The sequence below is a fragment of the Dermacentor silvarum genome, chromosome 2 (assembly GCF_013339745.2).
Source record: "Dermacentor silvarum isolate Dsil-2018 chromosome 2, BIME_Dsil_1.4, whole genome shotgun sequence".
Taxonomy (NCBI): Eukaryota; Metazoa; Arthropoda; class Arachnida; order Ixodida; family Ixodidae; genus Dermacentor; species Dermacentor silvarum.
The window spans coordinates 81,688,180-81,706,677 of record NC_051155.1 but is presented as its reverse complement, the minus strand read 5'-3'; the positions used below and the strand labels follow the sequence as shown (position 1 = coordinate 81,706,677).

Below are 18,498 nucleotides of genomic sequence, written 5' to 3'. Positions count from 1 at the left end.
GCCTCTAGTTGGCACAGGGGGTTCAGTGAGAAGTGCGAAAGAAGAGGCCGACTGCATACATGTGTCACATATATTACGCGTTTCTCCGTTGGCAGTACGGTGCGTGGCTACAATTCTTCAATGCTAATCGCATCAACGTTGACATTTTGTGTGAGATAGGTTCTGCCAGAATTTTTTTTTCGATTTAACCAATCCCTTCTTTGTTTTGAATTCATCTCTTCCAATCCACATAATCAGAAGCCACTATTTGATCTTATCCTTGGTTTTCAGTTTTATACGATATTACCTTCTCATCTTACTTGTCATAACTGAGAGAAACAGGATCATGATATAAGACCATGCCACACAATTAACTCTTTGACTGACAAGTTGTTTTTCTCGACAGATACGCAGCCTCCCACCCCCTTACCATTTTCTTGCGTGTTAGTGCATTAGATTTTTCAGGGTATAGAAGCTAGTTTTTTGGCGCTGTTTTCTCCCATTTCAAAATTTGTTAGCCGTTCATAAATTCCTTCGTCTGTAATAGTCTGTACGCTGGTCATGGCCACGACTACCCTTCTCATACTCTGTCCTGGCAGTTATTTCTTACAGTGAAGCATTTAAGGGCTGGTGCCCCCAGGTCGTGTCCGCGTGTAGAAAATAACTATCATCGTCAGTATTTCGGCTCCATGCACGTGGTGGTTTCCCAACAGTTGTGCCTTAACACAAGTGCTAACACGGATAACTAACGTGACTGATAGGTCATGACATCAATAACATCACATGCTCGTCAGTTACATCACGATTAACCACAATAAGGTCACGTGTGGCGCACACGCGCAGGGTAGGAGCCAGGGATATGCGGGTATGAGCCAGGGACAGGAAAGAAAGAATGAATAAACGAAGGAAGGAAGGAAAGAAAAAAGAGTAAGAAAGAAGGAACGTAAGAAAGTAATCGCGTGTGGGTCATACTCGCGTTCGATATGTGTGTATGAGCGGCCGAGAACAGGAACGGGAGATATCTCACAGGATCCTGACGCTGCCGTGCAGTGTGCTGCGGCTATGAACGCTGTGGCTCATACGCCAGTTTACGACGATGGAGCGGACTTGGTGCAGCAAACGCACTACATGGCCATCGCGCCGGGCCAAAACAAGACGCCGGTGTCCTTGCTCTTTGACGAACATGCCGAAGACGCTCAATATAATCAGTAATCATAATATATAAATTCACTATAGCAATATTCACTACAGCAGACCCACCATAGTGACAGCTTCGCTGGCTTCCATGTTCACAGTAGTGGAAGGGCTCTGAATTTCTTTTTCTTCTCTTATTAGCTAAGCAGGCATTTCATGACAGACAGAAACTGGTTTTTAGTCGTCGGTTTCTTCCGGTTTATAATTCATCAAGTATTCATAAATCGCTTCATCGGTTAATGTGCAAACGGACCTGCGACACTAGTTTGCCCTGGCTTCCCTGCTGTGACAGAGCGGCCGGCCACTGAGACTTTGCCTCCACCTGCAGGCAGAAATTTACCTTGCAAGGCCTTTCTGAGCAAAGATAACTTCTCCATATATTATAAAACAGGGGCGCAGTGTCGTTTTTCTATGAGTTAATTCTGGAGAGGCAGGGAGTGCTCTGAAAACACAAAACGAGTCTACTCGGAAGTGGCAGTCATAGGGTTCAGAGCATTGAGAAATACGTTCTGCGAATGCTATATGAGAACAAGTAAACTGCTCGAGTGAATTGCCATGGTAAATCTCCATATTGAATTTCCTTACGAAGACCTAAGCCGACGTCAAATGCAGGGTGCATCTTCAGAAATGCCTCTTGCGGCTTATGACATAAGGCTTCCAGAACGTGACGCGTCCTTTAACCAGTCAGTTAAGAATGTTCGTACTCGTACTTTACCCACCGTCTTCAATTCTCTGGCAATGGAGTCAAGCACCGCCAGAGATGATCCCTTGCCTCCTGTCAAGTCAGGAACTTTACTGCAAAGGTCGCTGATATCTGATACAAGGCGACGCACATCAGGCATCTTGGGTTCTGCACAACACAGGGAAAAAAAGAAAGCCATTAAGGGCGTACAAGTTTTCTGAATTCTCCATCCGTTCATAAAGTCGGAGGCCACCACATCTGGCGGTTCAACTCTCCATGCCACAGAAATTTCTGGAAATTTATTTAGATTTGGCAACACGCACCGGATTTTTGGCGAGAGCCTAGAACTCGGAAGGGTGATGGGAAACACGATTATTACAGCACAAGTACGTTACGAATTTTTATTCAGGGAGCTTACCTTCGATAATCTTGTGCTTCAGATATCGCGGGATGCTGCAACTGCTTTGCTGTGCCCTGCAGTAAAAGCAACCAACTAAGGTTTATTTATAAGTTGTTAAAGTGGACTGTCGTGGTAGCGAGCTTGAGGCCAGATAAATGTCATCTAGTTGTCAGTTATATTACCATAGTTCCCAAAATAACGCCCATAAGGGCAGTGTACGTGTTCTAAAATGATTAGAAATAAAAATAAATGTAAGAGATTATTGTAAATAAAAATAAAAAAGACAACTAACTTCGCGATTCCTTTGCCACAGAAATTAGTATGGCAGCATTCTCCCATAGTAATGACCACCATATTGCTTGATAATGATGATGATGATGATGATAATGATCAAAATTTATGGAGCGTACCCACTAAAAGGGATAGGCCAAGAATCAGGCCACAGTGGATACGATAAAATTTGTTTTAATTCAAATATAAAGTTGGTTCATAAAGTCGGAGGACCACCACATCGAATACATGTCTTTCTTTACACGCAATATTTTTTGTACTGACCATGCACATATGTAACATGCTCTACTGATTGTATGCTATATAATGTTTGATTTTGCCTATTTAGGCTACTTATGTACCCACCCCTGCAATGTCTCACACTGAGACGGCAGTATTTGTAAATAAAAAATATCATTCATTGCCTACATCATCTGTTTTGAATATGCCTATATATATCTATATATCTAGCTTCTTACGCCCACCGAGTGACCCAGGTTGTTTACCTGCTTTGGCCGCAAGGTATGTGCTTTTGGTCGTGGTGACGACTTGGTCGTTACATCGTCGTCATTGCAGCTGTGTCACCCGACACTGTTCATGACGTCGTTGTCATACAGTAGTCATGCATTCCTTGTCACACAACCTTAGTGTGGCGGTCGTGATGGGTAGTTCAGTCGTCGTCATTCAAGCTTCGTGATGTGACTCCCGTCATTCCGTCGTCGTTACGCCTTCCACTCCGACCCAATGGTCCAAGTAGCTCGAGTCACTGCGTATTTATTCGGGTTCGGGATGCCGCCGTGGTCATTACATCGTCATCGTTCCAGCTTTGTCGTCCGGCTCTCGTCATGCCGTTCTCGTCAAGCCATCGTCATAATTAAGAATGCATATGTCACTGCCATGATGCCGTCGTCGTTGTGCGCCTTTCTCGTTCCATCGATATCGTTTCTCTCTCCTCATTTCGTAGTCACTGCGTCAGCGTCATACAGTCGTTGTCTTATGCCTCCGTGCTCGCATGCGACCTTGGCAAGCGAGTGCCGTAGCAAAGTGGGAAGATATCGGAGTCTGTGGCATATGGACGAATCAACGAAAGCCTCAGAATTACCAGTACATGTGTTAAATAAATGGCATTTCAGCAATATGGACTGTCACGACATTGCTCGAGTGCTATTAGCATCATCGCCGACATTCATCGTGAGATGAGTTCTGCCGTACATTTTGTTCTAGGAGTCTAAAAAAGAAAGTGAAATTAAAAGCAAAGACAGATTTGCTTGTTGCCCTAGTTTCCTGCTTCTTCTTTAAATAATTATGAGAAAAAGGAGAAGAACCCAGCCGTTATAGGGAGTTGTGTTAGGGGGCTGGGTGCGGTCTGTGAAGTTGATATTTAAATTAAGATTTTGAAAAAATATTTTTCAGAATATTTGAACATATAATTTTGTGAGAAAACGAAAGAGTAGTGCCGATTAGATAATCCCTGTGCATTTTTTTTCTGTGATGTACGCAACTTCCTTTTTGCACGACATAGTAATGTGTGTTGCGGAATTCGAACTGCGTACATGGAACGACCTCAGCATGGTAAATGCATGGGTTTATATAACCTTTTACTCGCAGTTGTTTGGCGAAAGGATCATGCAATTCTTTTTGTTCATGGTAGTTCAGCATTTTATTATTTCAAAATATTTGAGTAAGATAATCTTGTTGCACCAATCTTATTTTTGTTAATTTGTGTAAGAAGGCCACATGTCTTTTTTTTACATTGTTCGGTAAGACAACGTCCAAGCACCTACCAGTCCGACCTGACTCCGGCATAACATTTGAGATGGCCTTCACATTTGAAGTCCCTTTAGACCATGCTATAAATTCAATTTTTTTGGAAGAAATACTTAGGCTGCAGGTGATCAGGGAGACTGTGTTAAGGGCCCAATGCATTTAAAGCTCGGTGACTCGTTTTGAAAGCACCCCCCCCCCCCCCACCCCAGCCTCGTGACCTTTATATATACTATGAGGCGAAAACACGTACTACAACTGCGTCACGATCTAAACGCACGCAGTACCACTTACGACTTTTCAGTTATTTCATTTTCTCTGTTTGTACATTTTCACTACAACTATAGCTATAGGCACTCGGCACTTGTGAATGTTTTGAGCTACTTGCAAACTATGTGATGTTGCCGCTGTGACCTCACTATTGGCTTGTTTGTTTGCTTCCTATATTATGGAACGTACCCACTACGGCGGATTGGCCAAGAAGCCGAGAAAACTTGCGGGACAGTGTATATGTGAAGGATCAGCTGAAATTATGCAAAGGATTAAATTAGTTGTTGGCATCGATGGTGCACGTGTCGATGTTTTCTACGTTCTTTTCCAACATCTCTGCGTGGTGTCGATGTTTTCGGCGTTCTTTTGCATCTCTGTGCATCCTCTATTGTGGGCATGTGCCATGCTTGAGGCTGGTTTATCTTCATCACTGTCAAGTACACCTTTTTTGTGCCACCGCCGCTCTTTTCATGAGCAACACAGAAGATAATCGCATGTAAGAGCACCCGTCATCTTTTAAAACAAGAACATTCTACGCTATGCACATTATGCCATCCTTGTCTATAACCATTGACTGTGTTCTCAGGCGGGGCCCGTATTATTCAATTGCTATAGAAATCGCAGAGCTTCTCGACCTTGCAAATAGAAATCGCCATATTATCACCTTTCAATGGATACCTTCGCACTGTGGTGTGACAGGAAACGAGCAGGCAGACGCTGAAGCGAAAGGTGCTTCAAATAATGCGACAGAAGTACGCATTCCATTCTCACGGACAGACACAAATGCCCTACTTCGTTGCGTAATACGCAATTGTACGTTGCAGCACTGGACCCAACCAGATCATCAACACAAGCGAGTGCATAAATCGGGCCCAGAAATTACATACCGCATTCCTCAGAAGCTCAAAAGAAGCCAATCAAGCATCGTGCACCGGATACGCCTTGGTGTCGCATTCACGAATCGTTACAGACATATGATTGGTTGCAGTGGCATTAGCCCCAATTGTGAATACTGCCAGGTACTAGAAACACTTGACCATATATGTTGCGTTTGTCCCGCGTACGCGCAAGAACGACAGAAACTGGTCTCTTCAATTGCAGAAGTCCATAAGAGGCCCCTATCAGACGAGTTTCTTTTAGGTCCTTGGCCCAATGCAAACAGCGCAGCCATGATAACCAGTGCCGCTTTAGTCTTTCTACAAGCCACTGGGCTAGACGCACGGCTTTAGAGATGCCACAACGTTGTAAAATTGTACATACACACCTCCTCCTCTTATCATTATCATCCATCAGCCCTTTTCCTCCCCGTCCCTTCTCCCCAGTGTAGAGTAGCAGGCCAGAGCAAGTTACAGCTCAGGCCGACCTCTCTGCCTTTCTGTAAATAAATTTCTCTCTCTCTCTTGTCTATTACAGTATTGCATGTTCTTGCTTCCGAAATACATGAACAGATGCTACTGCTTTCAGAGCCAGTGTGCAGCGCAAAGCTTCCACTAATGTCCTGCACTGTAGTGGGACTCTACTCATTATGGAGGAGCCGCATGTTAGACAGATGCGCCGAGCCACCCCTCTCCAAAAGGTCCGCCTTTCGTGGAAATGCTGCTCAAGTGCGTGGTATTGTGGAACCTTTGAATGCATTTCTGAGAGGCTTCCGCTTCTAGACACTTGTGTAAGCTTAACATGTTTTAGTTTATTTGGACTGTACAGCTTGTGTGCGTTTCATTTTTGTTAGTCTGAGTTTAATTATAATGTAAATAATGTTTGCTGTGCATCACTGACGTTATTTTTACGCAGTAAAGAACAACCTTGAGCGAAGGCTCATTAATTAGCGAGCTAGATTGCCTGTGGCACTTGCTTTACCCACATGGGTTGAATTCCCCGTGGAGGCAGCTGTAGAGCATATATATGTGGGGAGAGGGGGGGGGGGGCTCTGGCAACGGGGAAGCTGGGATGACGAGGTGGCCCAATGACGGAAAAAATAATCATGATTTGTCGATGCCGACAACGGTTGTCGTCAGCGTTAACAGAATGGACAGACAGACGGCATCAATGGGCGGTACAGACTGTCGGGACGAACCAACAAAGCAAACCCAGTTTCAGGCACTTGATTGCTATCACTGTAAAGTGAATGCAATGATTAAACGCATACCACAATAAATAGTGCCGCTAAATCACAGAGTATACCTCATGCCAATAATTTGCTGATAACTGATCTCTGCACACTATACCACGTTGTCAAAAGAACCTATTTAGCCGTCATGCTCGAGGGTTGTATACATGCCTGGATAAAGCACGATAAAAAGAACCTATTTAGCCGTCATGCTCGAGCATTGTATACATGCCTGGATAAAGCACGATAAAAAGAACATTGCGCACTTCGTAGAGCTACTTAATTCCAGTTATTCACGTGGTCCTCTAAGTCATATAGTAGTAGAAAGAAGAAATTGACCGGAATCGTGTGAATGTGCTTACCTTTTGACAGAAACAATAAAGCCAGATCCAGCGTTTCGCTCACATTTGAGATCCACGGCAGTGACAACGACTTCACAAGAACTGTCTTCGGTTTGGAAGACTAATGGTGGAGTCACAACTTTTATGTCCGCTAATAGAGAAAACGTACCTGCAAAAAAATATAGCTTGCCAGTGACGAAAGCCTTAATCATTTAATATAACTGAGTGGTGAGATGGTACATAATAAATTCCGTTTTCTTAGAGGCAATTCAAGGCGACATGCTTCTAAAGAAGGAAGGTAAATTACCAGAATAAAGCTTGTATTCATAGCCTGGTATATCCAATATGGAAAGAGAACCTTGATTTTCGACAAAGCAATGGAGAGAGTACACATGGTGTTCCAAAGGGCGCCAGTCAAATGGAACCAATTTTTCGATGAGCAACTCTATTACACTAGGTATTGACTACACACGGTGGTAAATCGCAGCCACAGTGCAACCTGGTGCACAAAGTTTGTTTTCCCGTTCGGAAATTCCTTTCATGGTGCACGTCTTCCGATTATGCTATTCTGTCATCAGAGGAAAAATTGGTACTGCGTGTCAAAGTTCAAGCCTACAGGAGCATTGGCGTCGTTCGAAAAGCTCCTTTTTTGTACTCATGGCGTTTACCGTTAAACATGTTTAAGCATGTTTGGTTGAAAGTGGCCTGTTATTTCCGTTGGGAACCAATAGCAAATGGTTAGTAACCAATTCAAGCCGCTATTGCCTGCATGCATACTGGGGTTTTACTGGATACGGTTTGCCACAATGTAGGCTTCGCTTTCCTTTGTAATATAGATTTCATACTGAGCAACAGTTGTCGCCAACTCAACGCGCATGCTGCTTTTTGAACAGCGAAGCTATTTAAGCCAGCGGTAATTTGTGGTGCGTAGCCGTGGTAGCCTATGGCAACCCGGAGGAGAAGGAGACCGCGTGTGAATAGCTCTCTGCCTTCCCGACCCCTGCCTCTCTTCTGTCCGCGGTATAGTGAACTAGAAAAACATTCTAGTACACTGTATCCGCAGCGCGCTGAGCCACGAGAAAAAAAATCGCGTAAATTTGCACTCGGTCGCGCAAACCTTAGGCACAGCGAAGCTTACTGGCTGCTACTGCTAGGTATGGACTTGGTTGCTGCTAGGTCTTAACTTGGTTTATCAGAACTACGCATGTAGGAAGGTATTCTGGAGCGATCATTTTCGGAGGTACCTTCCCTTCCGCGACATTTCGCGTGACTTGCGCTGGACGCGTCGGCGCCTACGAGCGACAGCGTTCCTGGCATGCCACAAACGCAAGCAGGCTAACCCCGGTTGGCAGTGCCAAGAACGCTGTTGCTTGCCGACGCCGAACGCGTTGGAGGCTAACCGCTCGATATCAATCGGCCACCTTCGCTGAGTCTTGAGCTTTGCGCGGCCTAATGCAAGCTTTTGCCTTTTTTTCTGCGTGTGTTACTAGAGGCCAGTGATAGGGGATTAAGACTCTCTATGGTTTAACACATTCTTTAAGGGCAGTGCCTGACGCTTTGTGATGCCATTTTAGGTGGAACCCAGTTACCATAGCACCCGCTCTGACGGTGCGGGGAATGGAACGTTATCTCGAAACCCATGGCAACTCACCACTTCGCAGCTGCAGGCGGCCACGCTGAGCATGCACATCACGATCAGTCTTTATAGCAGCGTAGTCAATGGGCCGCATCTCACTAGCAGGAGCATATATTGATCCGTAGTAGACACTGCAAGAAACATGTCAGTCTCTGTTGTTTCTTTCTTCAGTGATACCTGTTCCAGAATAACTACTGATACTTTCGCGTCATCGCTGTATAGGCAGAAGGAACTCTCTCCAAATGACTGTCATGTCCTCACTGAGGTGAAAAAAGAAGCGGAAGTGGAGGCACGACATCAAACACCAGGCAAGAGAGAAGCAAACAGCAGTGCTCCACAGAGTAACACGGTGTTTACGAGTGTTCACAATACATATATACTGTTAAAAAGCTATAGGCAAAACCATTTCGCATGCTACAAAACAACTAGACAGAAATGCGCATGCAGAAAGTGATATAAGAGCTTTTCGGCCTGCGAACCAGGCTAACTTTTTAATTTTAGTTGCTGGCTTCGCATGGCTTAAGTAACTAGTGTCGCCACTTTGCGGTGTCCAGGCCATCCACTTCGATTCGAGTTAGGCCTTGTCACGTGCTCTTCATCGTGACAACAACACTTAAATATAAAATCAGCGTTTTGTTAGTGTCATCTGTCTTTCTGAGGTGAATTTAATGTTTGGTCGTCATTATGTTATGTCGTCGCCATGACTACATGTTGATGGGCGACCACGTTAAGTGAGTTGCATAGCAAAGCGGGATGATATCGGAGTATATGTGGCATACTGCCGAAGCAACGATATAGTCTTCGAATTACCAGTACAGGTGTTCAATAAACTTTACTTCGGGAATATTGGCTGTATACGCTACATTGCTCGATTGCTATTGGCATTACCGTCGACGTTCACCGTGAGATGAGTCATCCTGCTGTATTTTTTTTTGCCAGCTCCGATGTTGAATCTATCGTAGGCGCTAAGGACGAGCCTGCTATTTTAGACATAAATAGCATTAATGCCTATGCAATTTCATGCTAAATGCAAAGCATTTCTTAGCGAACATTTGTCAATTTGACAGTATCTCTATATCTAGCCGCCTACGTCTTGGTGCACTTATGGTCGTTTCGTTAACTTGGTAGGTACCAAAATTGGCATAGTGTAACAAGAGTGTATGAGGAACACACATGATAGATCATGACATGAATGTCACGACATGTGGGTCATGTACGACATGAAACAGCCGCCTACGTCTTGGTGCTCTCATGGTCGTATCGTTAACTTGGTATGTAGCATGGAATCGGTTCGGACGTGGGTACTAAGTGAACGAAACACTAAAGGATGGTGGTAGAAGTCATAGTCATGAGCATGACTCAGCAAAAAAGGCCATTACTTAGCGGAAAATTATTAACACTCAGAAACCACTTCAATGGGTTCGGATATGGGTACTACGTGAAGGAAACACTAAAGGGTGATGGTAGAAGTCATAGTCGTCAACATGAGTCCGCAAAAATGAGAGTGACAGCGAAAAGAGATTAACATTCACTCAAAAGATATTGAAATAGGTTCGGACATGAATGATAGATCATGACATGTAGGTAATGGAACAGCCGCCTACGTCTTGGTGCTCTCATAGTCGTTCCGTTAACTTGGTCGGCTCCCCGCACTCTGCTTCACATAACATCGATTCCCACAGGGCGTGGGATCTGTCGGCTTTTTACCTCCTAACTTTCCGAAGCTGGACGGGAAAGTACAACAAAATACCAAATCTTAGTGGTTCTGGTGCGTTCTCATATGTTCACAGTTGTTTGAACGCCACTGTATTTCCACTCTAAGAAAATAAAACAGGTAAATGCAACAGCTGTCTTATATGCTCCATTTCTACCTGGATGTTCTTACGTGCATGTGCAGCGTCTTTCTTAGCAAATGAGTTTAATTTGCGTCATTGAAAACATTGGCTCACCCATTTTTTCCTCCGTAGTTGCTTGTGCGAATCAGGTGGTAAATGTCACCATTCTGAAAAAAGTCAGAGAGCCAGATATGATCATGCAACACATGGTACATAACCGCTGTTAATGTGGTTATATTCAGCGCCGCTCATAACGATTAGAAAAACGGTCATTTACTATTTATCATACGAGATCCCGTGAATAGCTTTCAGAACACAGAAATCTGCTTCAGCAGTGAGAGATAATCTATATGATTTATAGAACCTATTCCTCTCTGTTAATCTTCAAGTCTGTAAAATAGACCAAGGGTCTCACTGAGCAGGAGAAGAGCACCTCCAGGCCTTGCGAACACGATCATCACAATTTATAAAGCCGTAGCTCCTAAGCTGTCATCCATACAAAATAGTGGGGGCTTGTGAATATTCTATGCAGTTTTGTAAGGAGTCGTGCACATTTATATTTTCTGCAGCGAGAATATGGATGCGATGACTCTGCTTAAACCTAGAGACTTCGGTGTTTTTTTTTTTTGCCTAGGAAACCGCAAACTTTCTTCTCCTTCTTAAGTTCCAGTGATTCAGTGCATATGTGAAAAGCAACTTCCTTAAATTTCCAGGTATCAAAATATGGCGAGAGAGAAAGCTCTTCATTGAAAAAGCATAGTGTTTAGCTAGCGTATTTTCACCTACATAAAAAGTTTTAAAAGTTAGACGTTTGCGAAATCTGTGTGGACTTGTTGACTGTCCATTCTTCGAAGTCGCTTTAGTGAATTTCGCTTTTGGATGTTCTATGACAGATATAACAGGCCGAGGAGATATTTGTTGTCTCATTGGTGTCTTAGGAGGGCCGGGTAGTTATCCACTGTTGTTTCAGAAGCAGGGCACTTCTGGGAACACACAATAACAATTATGTTTTGGTTGTATAACAATGACGCATGGTTGTGCCTGTATATCCATCTCCAGGCTGCACTGCTGCCACAAGATATATGACGTTTCCTTGGCCCCCATCATCCTTGTTATTTAAATGCGGCATATGCTTGTTCCCACAAAAGGTAAATATTTTACTAACAATAGCGATTGGTCATTCCCGTCATTTATCGCAAAAATGGTACACATGATCTTCATTGCCGAATTTCCACGTAGGTGCAGCTTTACAAACGTGGCGGAAAACAAACAGCTTTCCTTGAGCAAATTTAGAAGTTTTCTCTTTCTGTCCGCTTTTCAAAGTGAGCCATAATGCGGCATTTCTCATCGACAACTTTCATCGACAAAGCTTTTATTTTTAACAACTTAGGTTTCATGCTATTGAACATCATACCTGACAGCTTTTTCAAACATTTGTAAGGTCTCTTTCTCAACGAAAGTGCCAGCTACGTATACCGCACTTGACTTTGAGAAGGCATGTGTTTATGAATGCATAGAATTAGAAGACACAAATGGTCATCACCTCAAGGAAACCAATGTGGTGGTCCTCCTCATAATCATAGTCATGTATGCTACCTGGAACAAAACGTTGTTTTCAGGTCAGTTTTTACATCGCCATACTGCACAATCAACTTGCTCTTAGGACAGACAAAACGGATGCTCTGAATTAGTGCGCAGCAGTCGACGTAACCTTACAAACGTTTCTGTAGAGAATGTATTATTCGCGGGCGTTGCCCCAATGTCAGTAATACAAAACATGCACTTAAACATTGTCGAGTGGATGTAGTAACATCCGCAATGTACGGGACAGCTGCGTCATTTTTTCTGTCCTTGATGCCTAACCGGTTGGCTTCATTTTTGTGGGTTAAGTGTGTTCGTACTTGACAGTCTGAGCATGTTTGTGCACTTCTTTTGAAATATATTACTTGTTAGTGGTGTACTTGTAATATGAAGTGTACTTCAAGGCTTTGTTTTTGCCACCAAAAATAAACACTACTGAAGGTCAGTAACTTTTAGAGCTCACCAAGCTACAACTTCAAATAACCTTATTAATAAATCAAAGCTTGCTCCTGCTTTCGGCCCAACACCGAAGAATAAAAAACCTTACATAATATGTAGTTAACTTTTTCTCCTGTAATCCATCTATAACTCACAAACCACATTGCTAGATAACACATTGCTGGGGTCTTTATTTTCTCTCTTCCTTCCATCATCCTCCGGAATGGGCCACCTCGAGTGATAATCAGTCACTGCGGGCGCCAGTTCACCGCAGATGTTGCGGAAGAACTACTACGCTTGTGCGCTTTTACCTTCCGACATTCGATGCCCTACCATCCCCAAACCAATGGATTTGCAGAGCGTGGCAACCGAACGCTTACCAACATGCTTCCAATGTATGTCGCGTCCGATCATAAGAACTGGGATGAGATTCTACCGTTTAGGAAATACGCTTTCAACATTGCGAGGCACGAGACGACTTGCTAGAGCTCCGTCTTTCTTCTGTATGCACGGCCGCCTCGTTCTAATCCAGACACCGTCCTCCCTTTTTCGGCTACTGACGATGATTCTATAGCTGAGGCACTCTGTCGTGCTGAAGAGGCTCGTAGGCTTGCTTGTCTACGCGCGCTATCTTCGCAGGATACATAAAAGACAAGATACGATAGGCGCCATCGCCCCGTTACCTATGCTGCTGGTGACTTGGTGTGGTTGTGGACCCCGGTGCGGAAGCAGGGTCTGTGCACACAGCTTTTGGTACACTATGATGGCCCTTTTGTGATACTCGACTGTCTCAGCGAGGAGAACTAAACTATAGCTTACTAGAGGTTGGATTGCGCAACATTTCTACGGGACATAGCGCGTCTCACCGCTAACAAGCGAAGTTCTGCCCGGACTCAAGTGGCGCATATCGCCAGGCTCAAGCCATGCACACAGCGCGAGTCCACCGGCTGATTCGTCCAGCTGGCTTCATCTGAGCGGGGAGCGATGTAATGGCGCGTTTGTACACACGAAGGCGCGGTGGAACAAAAGGAAGACGCGGACTTTGCTTTTGGTCTGGCAGGCCTCGTCCCATCCAGTGCTTTCTCCATTCAGCCTTCTAAATAAACGCCTACCGCCTTGTAACATATATAATATATCATGTATTGCTGGAATAAAGATGCATGAATGTATGTAATGTTATATTGGTGAATATTTGTTAAAAATATTTTTTCGTTCACGTATGAAAAAAGCCACCAGGGGGCCGAGTGAAGCGGACGCGCTTCACATGGGCTGCTGCTTTTATCGCGAGTTATTGTGGTTAACCTTAACCAAACTTCACGATTTTGTGTCATTGAACTCAACAAGGCAAGCGGCATCGAAAGATACCAGAATTACAGCGGTGAGTGGATTTGTTTACCTTGACCCACCGAGCAACGAGCACCTCGACATATTCGAACGCCGTTCTCCGACCGCCGCACGCGCCCCAAGAGTAGGCCTGCGTGGCCTCGCGAGCATCGAGAATGGCAGGTGAAACGAACGGCAATGCTCACGAAATGGAAATAGAGAACAATAGTCAAGACTCGACAGCGGACCAGAGCAACATTGAATTCGATGAGAACAGCGGGAAGACGCTGAGTCAAGCTGGCCCATGGTTCCAAGCAATCAAGGCAAGGAAAAACAAGAAGTCGCCGAACGAGGACCGCATACAAGAGGGAGGAAAGCAAGGAAACTCCCAGAACCAGCAAGGAGGACTGAACGCGAGGAGCAACCCGAGAGTGGAATCAAGCATGCAAGCCAACAGCAACCAGCAACGTCAGCAAGATCAGGGAAGCCGAACCAACGGCAAGCCACCGCCGCGACGCGCGACGCCGCCGCTGCCAGATAATGATTACAAGGTGGTGTACCGACCAAGAACCGGCATGAAGCTGTCCAGCTGGCCGGACGAGAAGATCACCGAGGGATTGGCAAGGGCAAGTGGTTCCCCTTTCAAAAAGTTTTGCGCGAAAGTAACCATCCAAATGCAATGGAAGCAGAACCTGATAATTGCCAGCACCGCAGACGAGGACAACGCACTCAAGCTCGGTTCCATCAACGGCATCGAACTAGGGGCGGCCACATACGAAATGACGCCGTACATCAAACCGCTCCCAGGAACAGTACGTGGAATCGCGCACGGTATCACTGCGTGTACGACGGAGAAACGACTTGCGGAACTTTTGGCAGCCAACAACTGTGGCATCCTGCATGCGAGGATGCTCGGCAAATCCACCTCAGCAGTTATCACCTTCGAAGGTCCGCACGTCCCTTTCTACGTGAAGATGGCCAGCTCGTACACACGTTCATACATACCACAGATCGGTACAGTATTGCAAGGCCTGCGGAGAAATCGGCCACCGGCAGGACGTATGCCCCAACCCAGACAAACCTATCTGCAACCGGTGCCGGGTGCAGAACCCACAAGCAGACCATGATTGCCAGTTGCAGTGCAAACTATGCGGACTACCTCACGAGACGGCAAGCAAGGAGTGCGAGAAAAGGCTCAAGCCAAAACCCCCACCCCTGTACGTAAGGGAGAGAAGTAAATCAAGAGGCCGACAGCCATCTATAACAAGGGAGACAAGTTCAAGCTCCTCGGAGTATGGAACAAATAAGCCACAGCAAGATCAGCAGAAGATCAGCTGGGCGGAAGTGATAGCCAGTTCTAAGTCGACAACCGACCCGTTTCCCTTACTGCCGACACAAGAGCGAAATTCAAGATACGAGGAAACCATCTCCTCCCTCAGAAGGCAAAACGCCGACCTGATGAAGCGGAATGAAGGGCTCATGAAGCGTCTAGAAGAGCAAGAAAGACGTCAGGAGGAACGGGACAGAAGAGCTCAGGCCAGGGAACAAGCCCTGGAGATGAGGCTCCAACATCTCATTGACCAATTGCAGAAGCAGCAGGAACCGACCACAACACCAACGCCGCCGAGGGAACATACTCCCCCGATAGAGGACCTAGAATCGGGAATAGAGCACAAGATGAACAAGGCCCGAATCGAAGACAAGGCCGAACTGAGAAATGAGTTCCGAGCCGAACTGGCTCAGGCCGTCGACACCATAAGTAAATCTGTGGCAGCCACCGTCCAAGCAGCCGTACAAACGCTCCGCCAGATCACACAGATGGGCAACGAGCTCAGCCAACGCATCTCCATCCTAGAAAAGGACAAAGAGCAGGCAAGAAAAAAGCCAAAATACCCCATTAGAGAAGCCCAGATGAACGAGACTCTGGGAAGCTAAGATGGCGAGTAGAATAGCAAAGAAGAAAGAAGCGACCCCAACCCTCAAACTTTGGCAGTGGAATTGCAGAGGAATAACTCGGAAACTGCAAAATTTGCTTCACCTATGCACCCTACACCAACCTGACGACGTCGCGTTACAGGAAACAGAAACCAACAATATTACGATGCGCGGCTACGAAACGCACATTGCCTCAGGAAGGACCCGGAGCGCCGTCCTGATCAAGAAACATCACACGACGCAGCAGCACCAAATCAACCACAGAATTGAACACACTCTCATTGAGCTGGTTCCTCACAAGAAAACCCTGCAGACCATCTACATCCTGAATGTATACAATCCTCCACGCGACACCCTCAAGGACTTGGACAAGTTCCTGAGAGAAGTGAAGAAAGTCACGAAGGGTCTAAAACTCCTTGTGGTGGGCAACTTTAACGCTCCACACGTGGCTTGGGGCTACCGATCAACCAATAAGAAGGGTATGGACGTGCACAACGCGGCACAACACCACCAGCTGACGTTGTGGACCGATCCTCAAATACCAACTAGAATCGGCAACAGTGTCTCCAGAGACACCAGCCCAGACCTGACCTTCTCCACTGGATTAAGGCAAGTCGAGTGGTCGAGACTGGACGAGACTCTAGGCAGCGACCATCACATCATCCAGACCGAAATCACGCACCACAAAACCCCCGTGAGATTAGGTCAGGCCAAAATTACGGACTGGCCTGCTTTCCGGAAATATGAACACACCAGAAGCCTAGAGGACATCGAGGAGTGGACCAAGAACGTGATGGACTTGGTTACCAAGTACACAAAGACCATCCAACTCACTGCGAACAATCCCGACGTCGACCCACACCTACTTCACCTCTCGGAGGCCAGGCGTGGGCTTTTGAAGAGATGGAAGAAGCAGAAGAGAAACCGCAAACTCAAGATCCGCATTGCCGCAGTCTCGCGGCAGGCGAAAGAGTATGCTGAAAAACTCGGACGTCAGAACTGGAATCAAGTGTGCGGCCAATTACAGGGAACCCTCAGCAACCGAAAGACCTGGGCATTCTAAAGACCCTTCTGGCGAAGACGGAATCAAGAAATGTCACGGGGCAACACATACAAATGCTTATACACAACTTCCAGGGCACCGAGGAAGAAGTGCTCGAAGCCATCACCGCGAAATACCTCGGAGACGAACAACAACGGAAGGCGCAGCCAGTCATTCACCCGGAGTACGAGGGGGAACCCAATCCGGATTAGACCAATCTTTCACCAAGTCGGAGATCGTGGCAGCCTTAAAAATCTCACGAGAAACACAACGCCCGGCAGGGATAAAATTAACAACAAGACCCTCCGTAACCTGGACGACGGGGCGACGGAGAGTTTACTAAAATATATCAATGAAAGCTGGCAGAACGGCAGTAGACCGGCTTCCTAGAAGCACGCGGACGTAACGATGATCCCGAAACCCGGCAAGCCTGTCAAGATACAGAACCTGCGCCCGATCTCTCTCACGTCGTGCGCGGAAAAACTCTTCGAGCACATGGTCCACAATCGACTCTCGCCCTACCTGGAAGAAGGGGGGCACCTGCCGAATACTATGTTCGGTTTCCGACCAAACCTCTCCACCCAGGACATTCTACTTCAGCTAAAAGAAGAAGTCATCGACGGCCTCAGCACACGCCACAAGAGTGCCATCCTGGCACTCGATGTGAAGGAGCCTTCGACAACGTCTCACGCGAAGCAGTGATAAACAGCCTACAGCATACCAACTGCTGGACGGCGGACATACAACTTCGTCCGGGACTTCCTGGCGGGTATAACGGCGACCATAGGCCTGGGGAACCTCAGGACCGAGAAGTTCCAAATACCGCCCAAAGGAACCCCCCCCCAGGGGTCGGTGATCTCCCCGTTGCTGTTCAATATAGCGATGAGGGGATTGCCGAACATCTTAGAGAACATCAGGGGCATCCGTCACGCAATATATGCAGACGACCTGACAATATGGACGTGCACGGGATCGGTGGGCGAACAACAAGACGCCCTGCAGGAAGCCATCGACAGGACCGAGCATTATCTACACCGCTGCGGTCTTTCATGCGCGCCGGAAAAGTCGGAGCTCCTGATCCTCAAAAGGAGGACAAGAGGGCGGCCTCCGCAGGAGACACCAGACCCAACATTGACCCTACATGGACTCAACATACCCAAGGTGGACGTACACCGTATTCTGGGCCTCACTTTCCAGAAGGACGGTGCCGGTCTCGCCGCCATTAAAAAGCTGCAAGCGACAGTTACCCAAGTCGCGCACTTGGTGCGAAGAGTGACTAACAAAACGCACGGCCTGAAAGAGCAGGACACAATCAGATTGATAGAAGCCCTGATAATCAGCAGAGTCACTTACGGCACCCCGTACCTGGGTCTCGAGAACAGCGAGAGAGACAAATTGAACATCCTAATACGAAAGACCTACAAGCTGGCACTGGGGCTTCAACCGACAACGTCGACGGAGAAGCTACTCAGCCTGGGCATCCACAATACTTGGGAGGAACTAGCAGAGGCCCACAAGACGAGCAAGATAGAGCGACTCAAGCTCACCAGCACGGGCAGGGACACCCTAATAAGACTGGGCTACTCAGTCGAATATGAGTCCAGAAAGCAGCGGGTTCCTCTGCCCTTGAGGGAGAAGATCACGGTGGCCAGCATCCCGAGAAACATGCACCCTGAATACAACAGAGAAAGGAGGCGAGCG

General features: G+C 46.4%; 1 protein-coding gene across 1 annotated transcript in view; it reads right to left on the bottom strand.

Annotated features, from left to right (window-relative positions):
• The window catches only part of LOC119440184 (uncharacterized), a 149,615-nt gene that overhangs the window by 123,129 nt on the left and 7,988 nt on the right, over window positions 1-18,498 (bottom strand). Inside the window, exons 4-9 of the mRNA XM_049662797.1 lie at window positions 12,022-12,074; window positions 10,593-10,645; window positions 8,659-8,774; window positions 7,029-7,176; window positions 2,274-2,329; window positions 1,893-2,023 (exon numbers count right to left, since the gene is read on the bottom strand). Of these exons, the coding sequence (XP_049518754.1) occupies window positions 1,893-2,023; window positions 2,274-2,329; window positions 7,029-7,176; window positions 8,659-8,774; window positions 10,593-10,645; window positions 12,022-12,074 (557 nt within the window). The remainder of the gene's footprint in view (window positions 1-1,892; window positions 2,024-2,273; window positions 2,330-7,028; window positions 7,177-8,658; window positions 8,775-10,592; window positions 10,646-12,021; window positions 12,075-18,498) is intronic.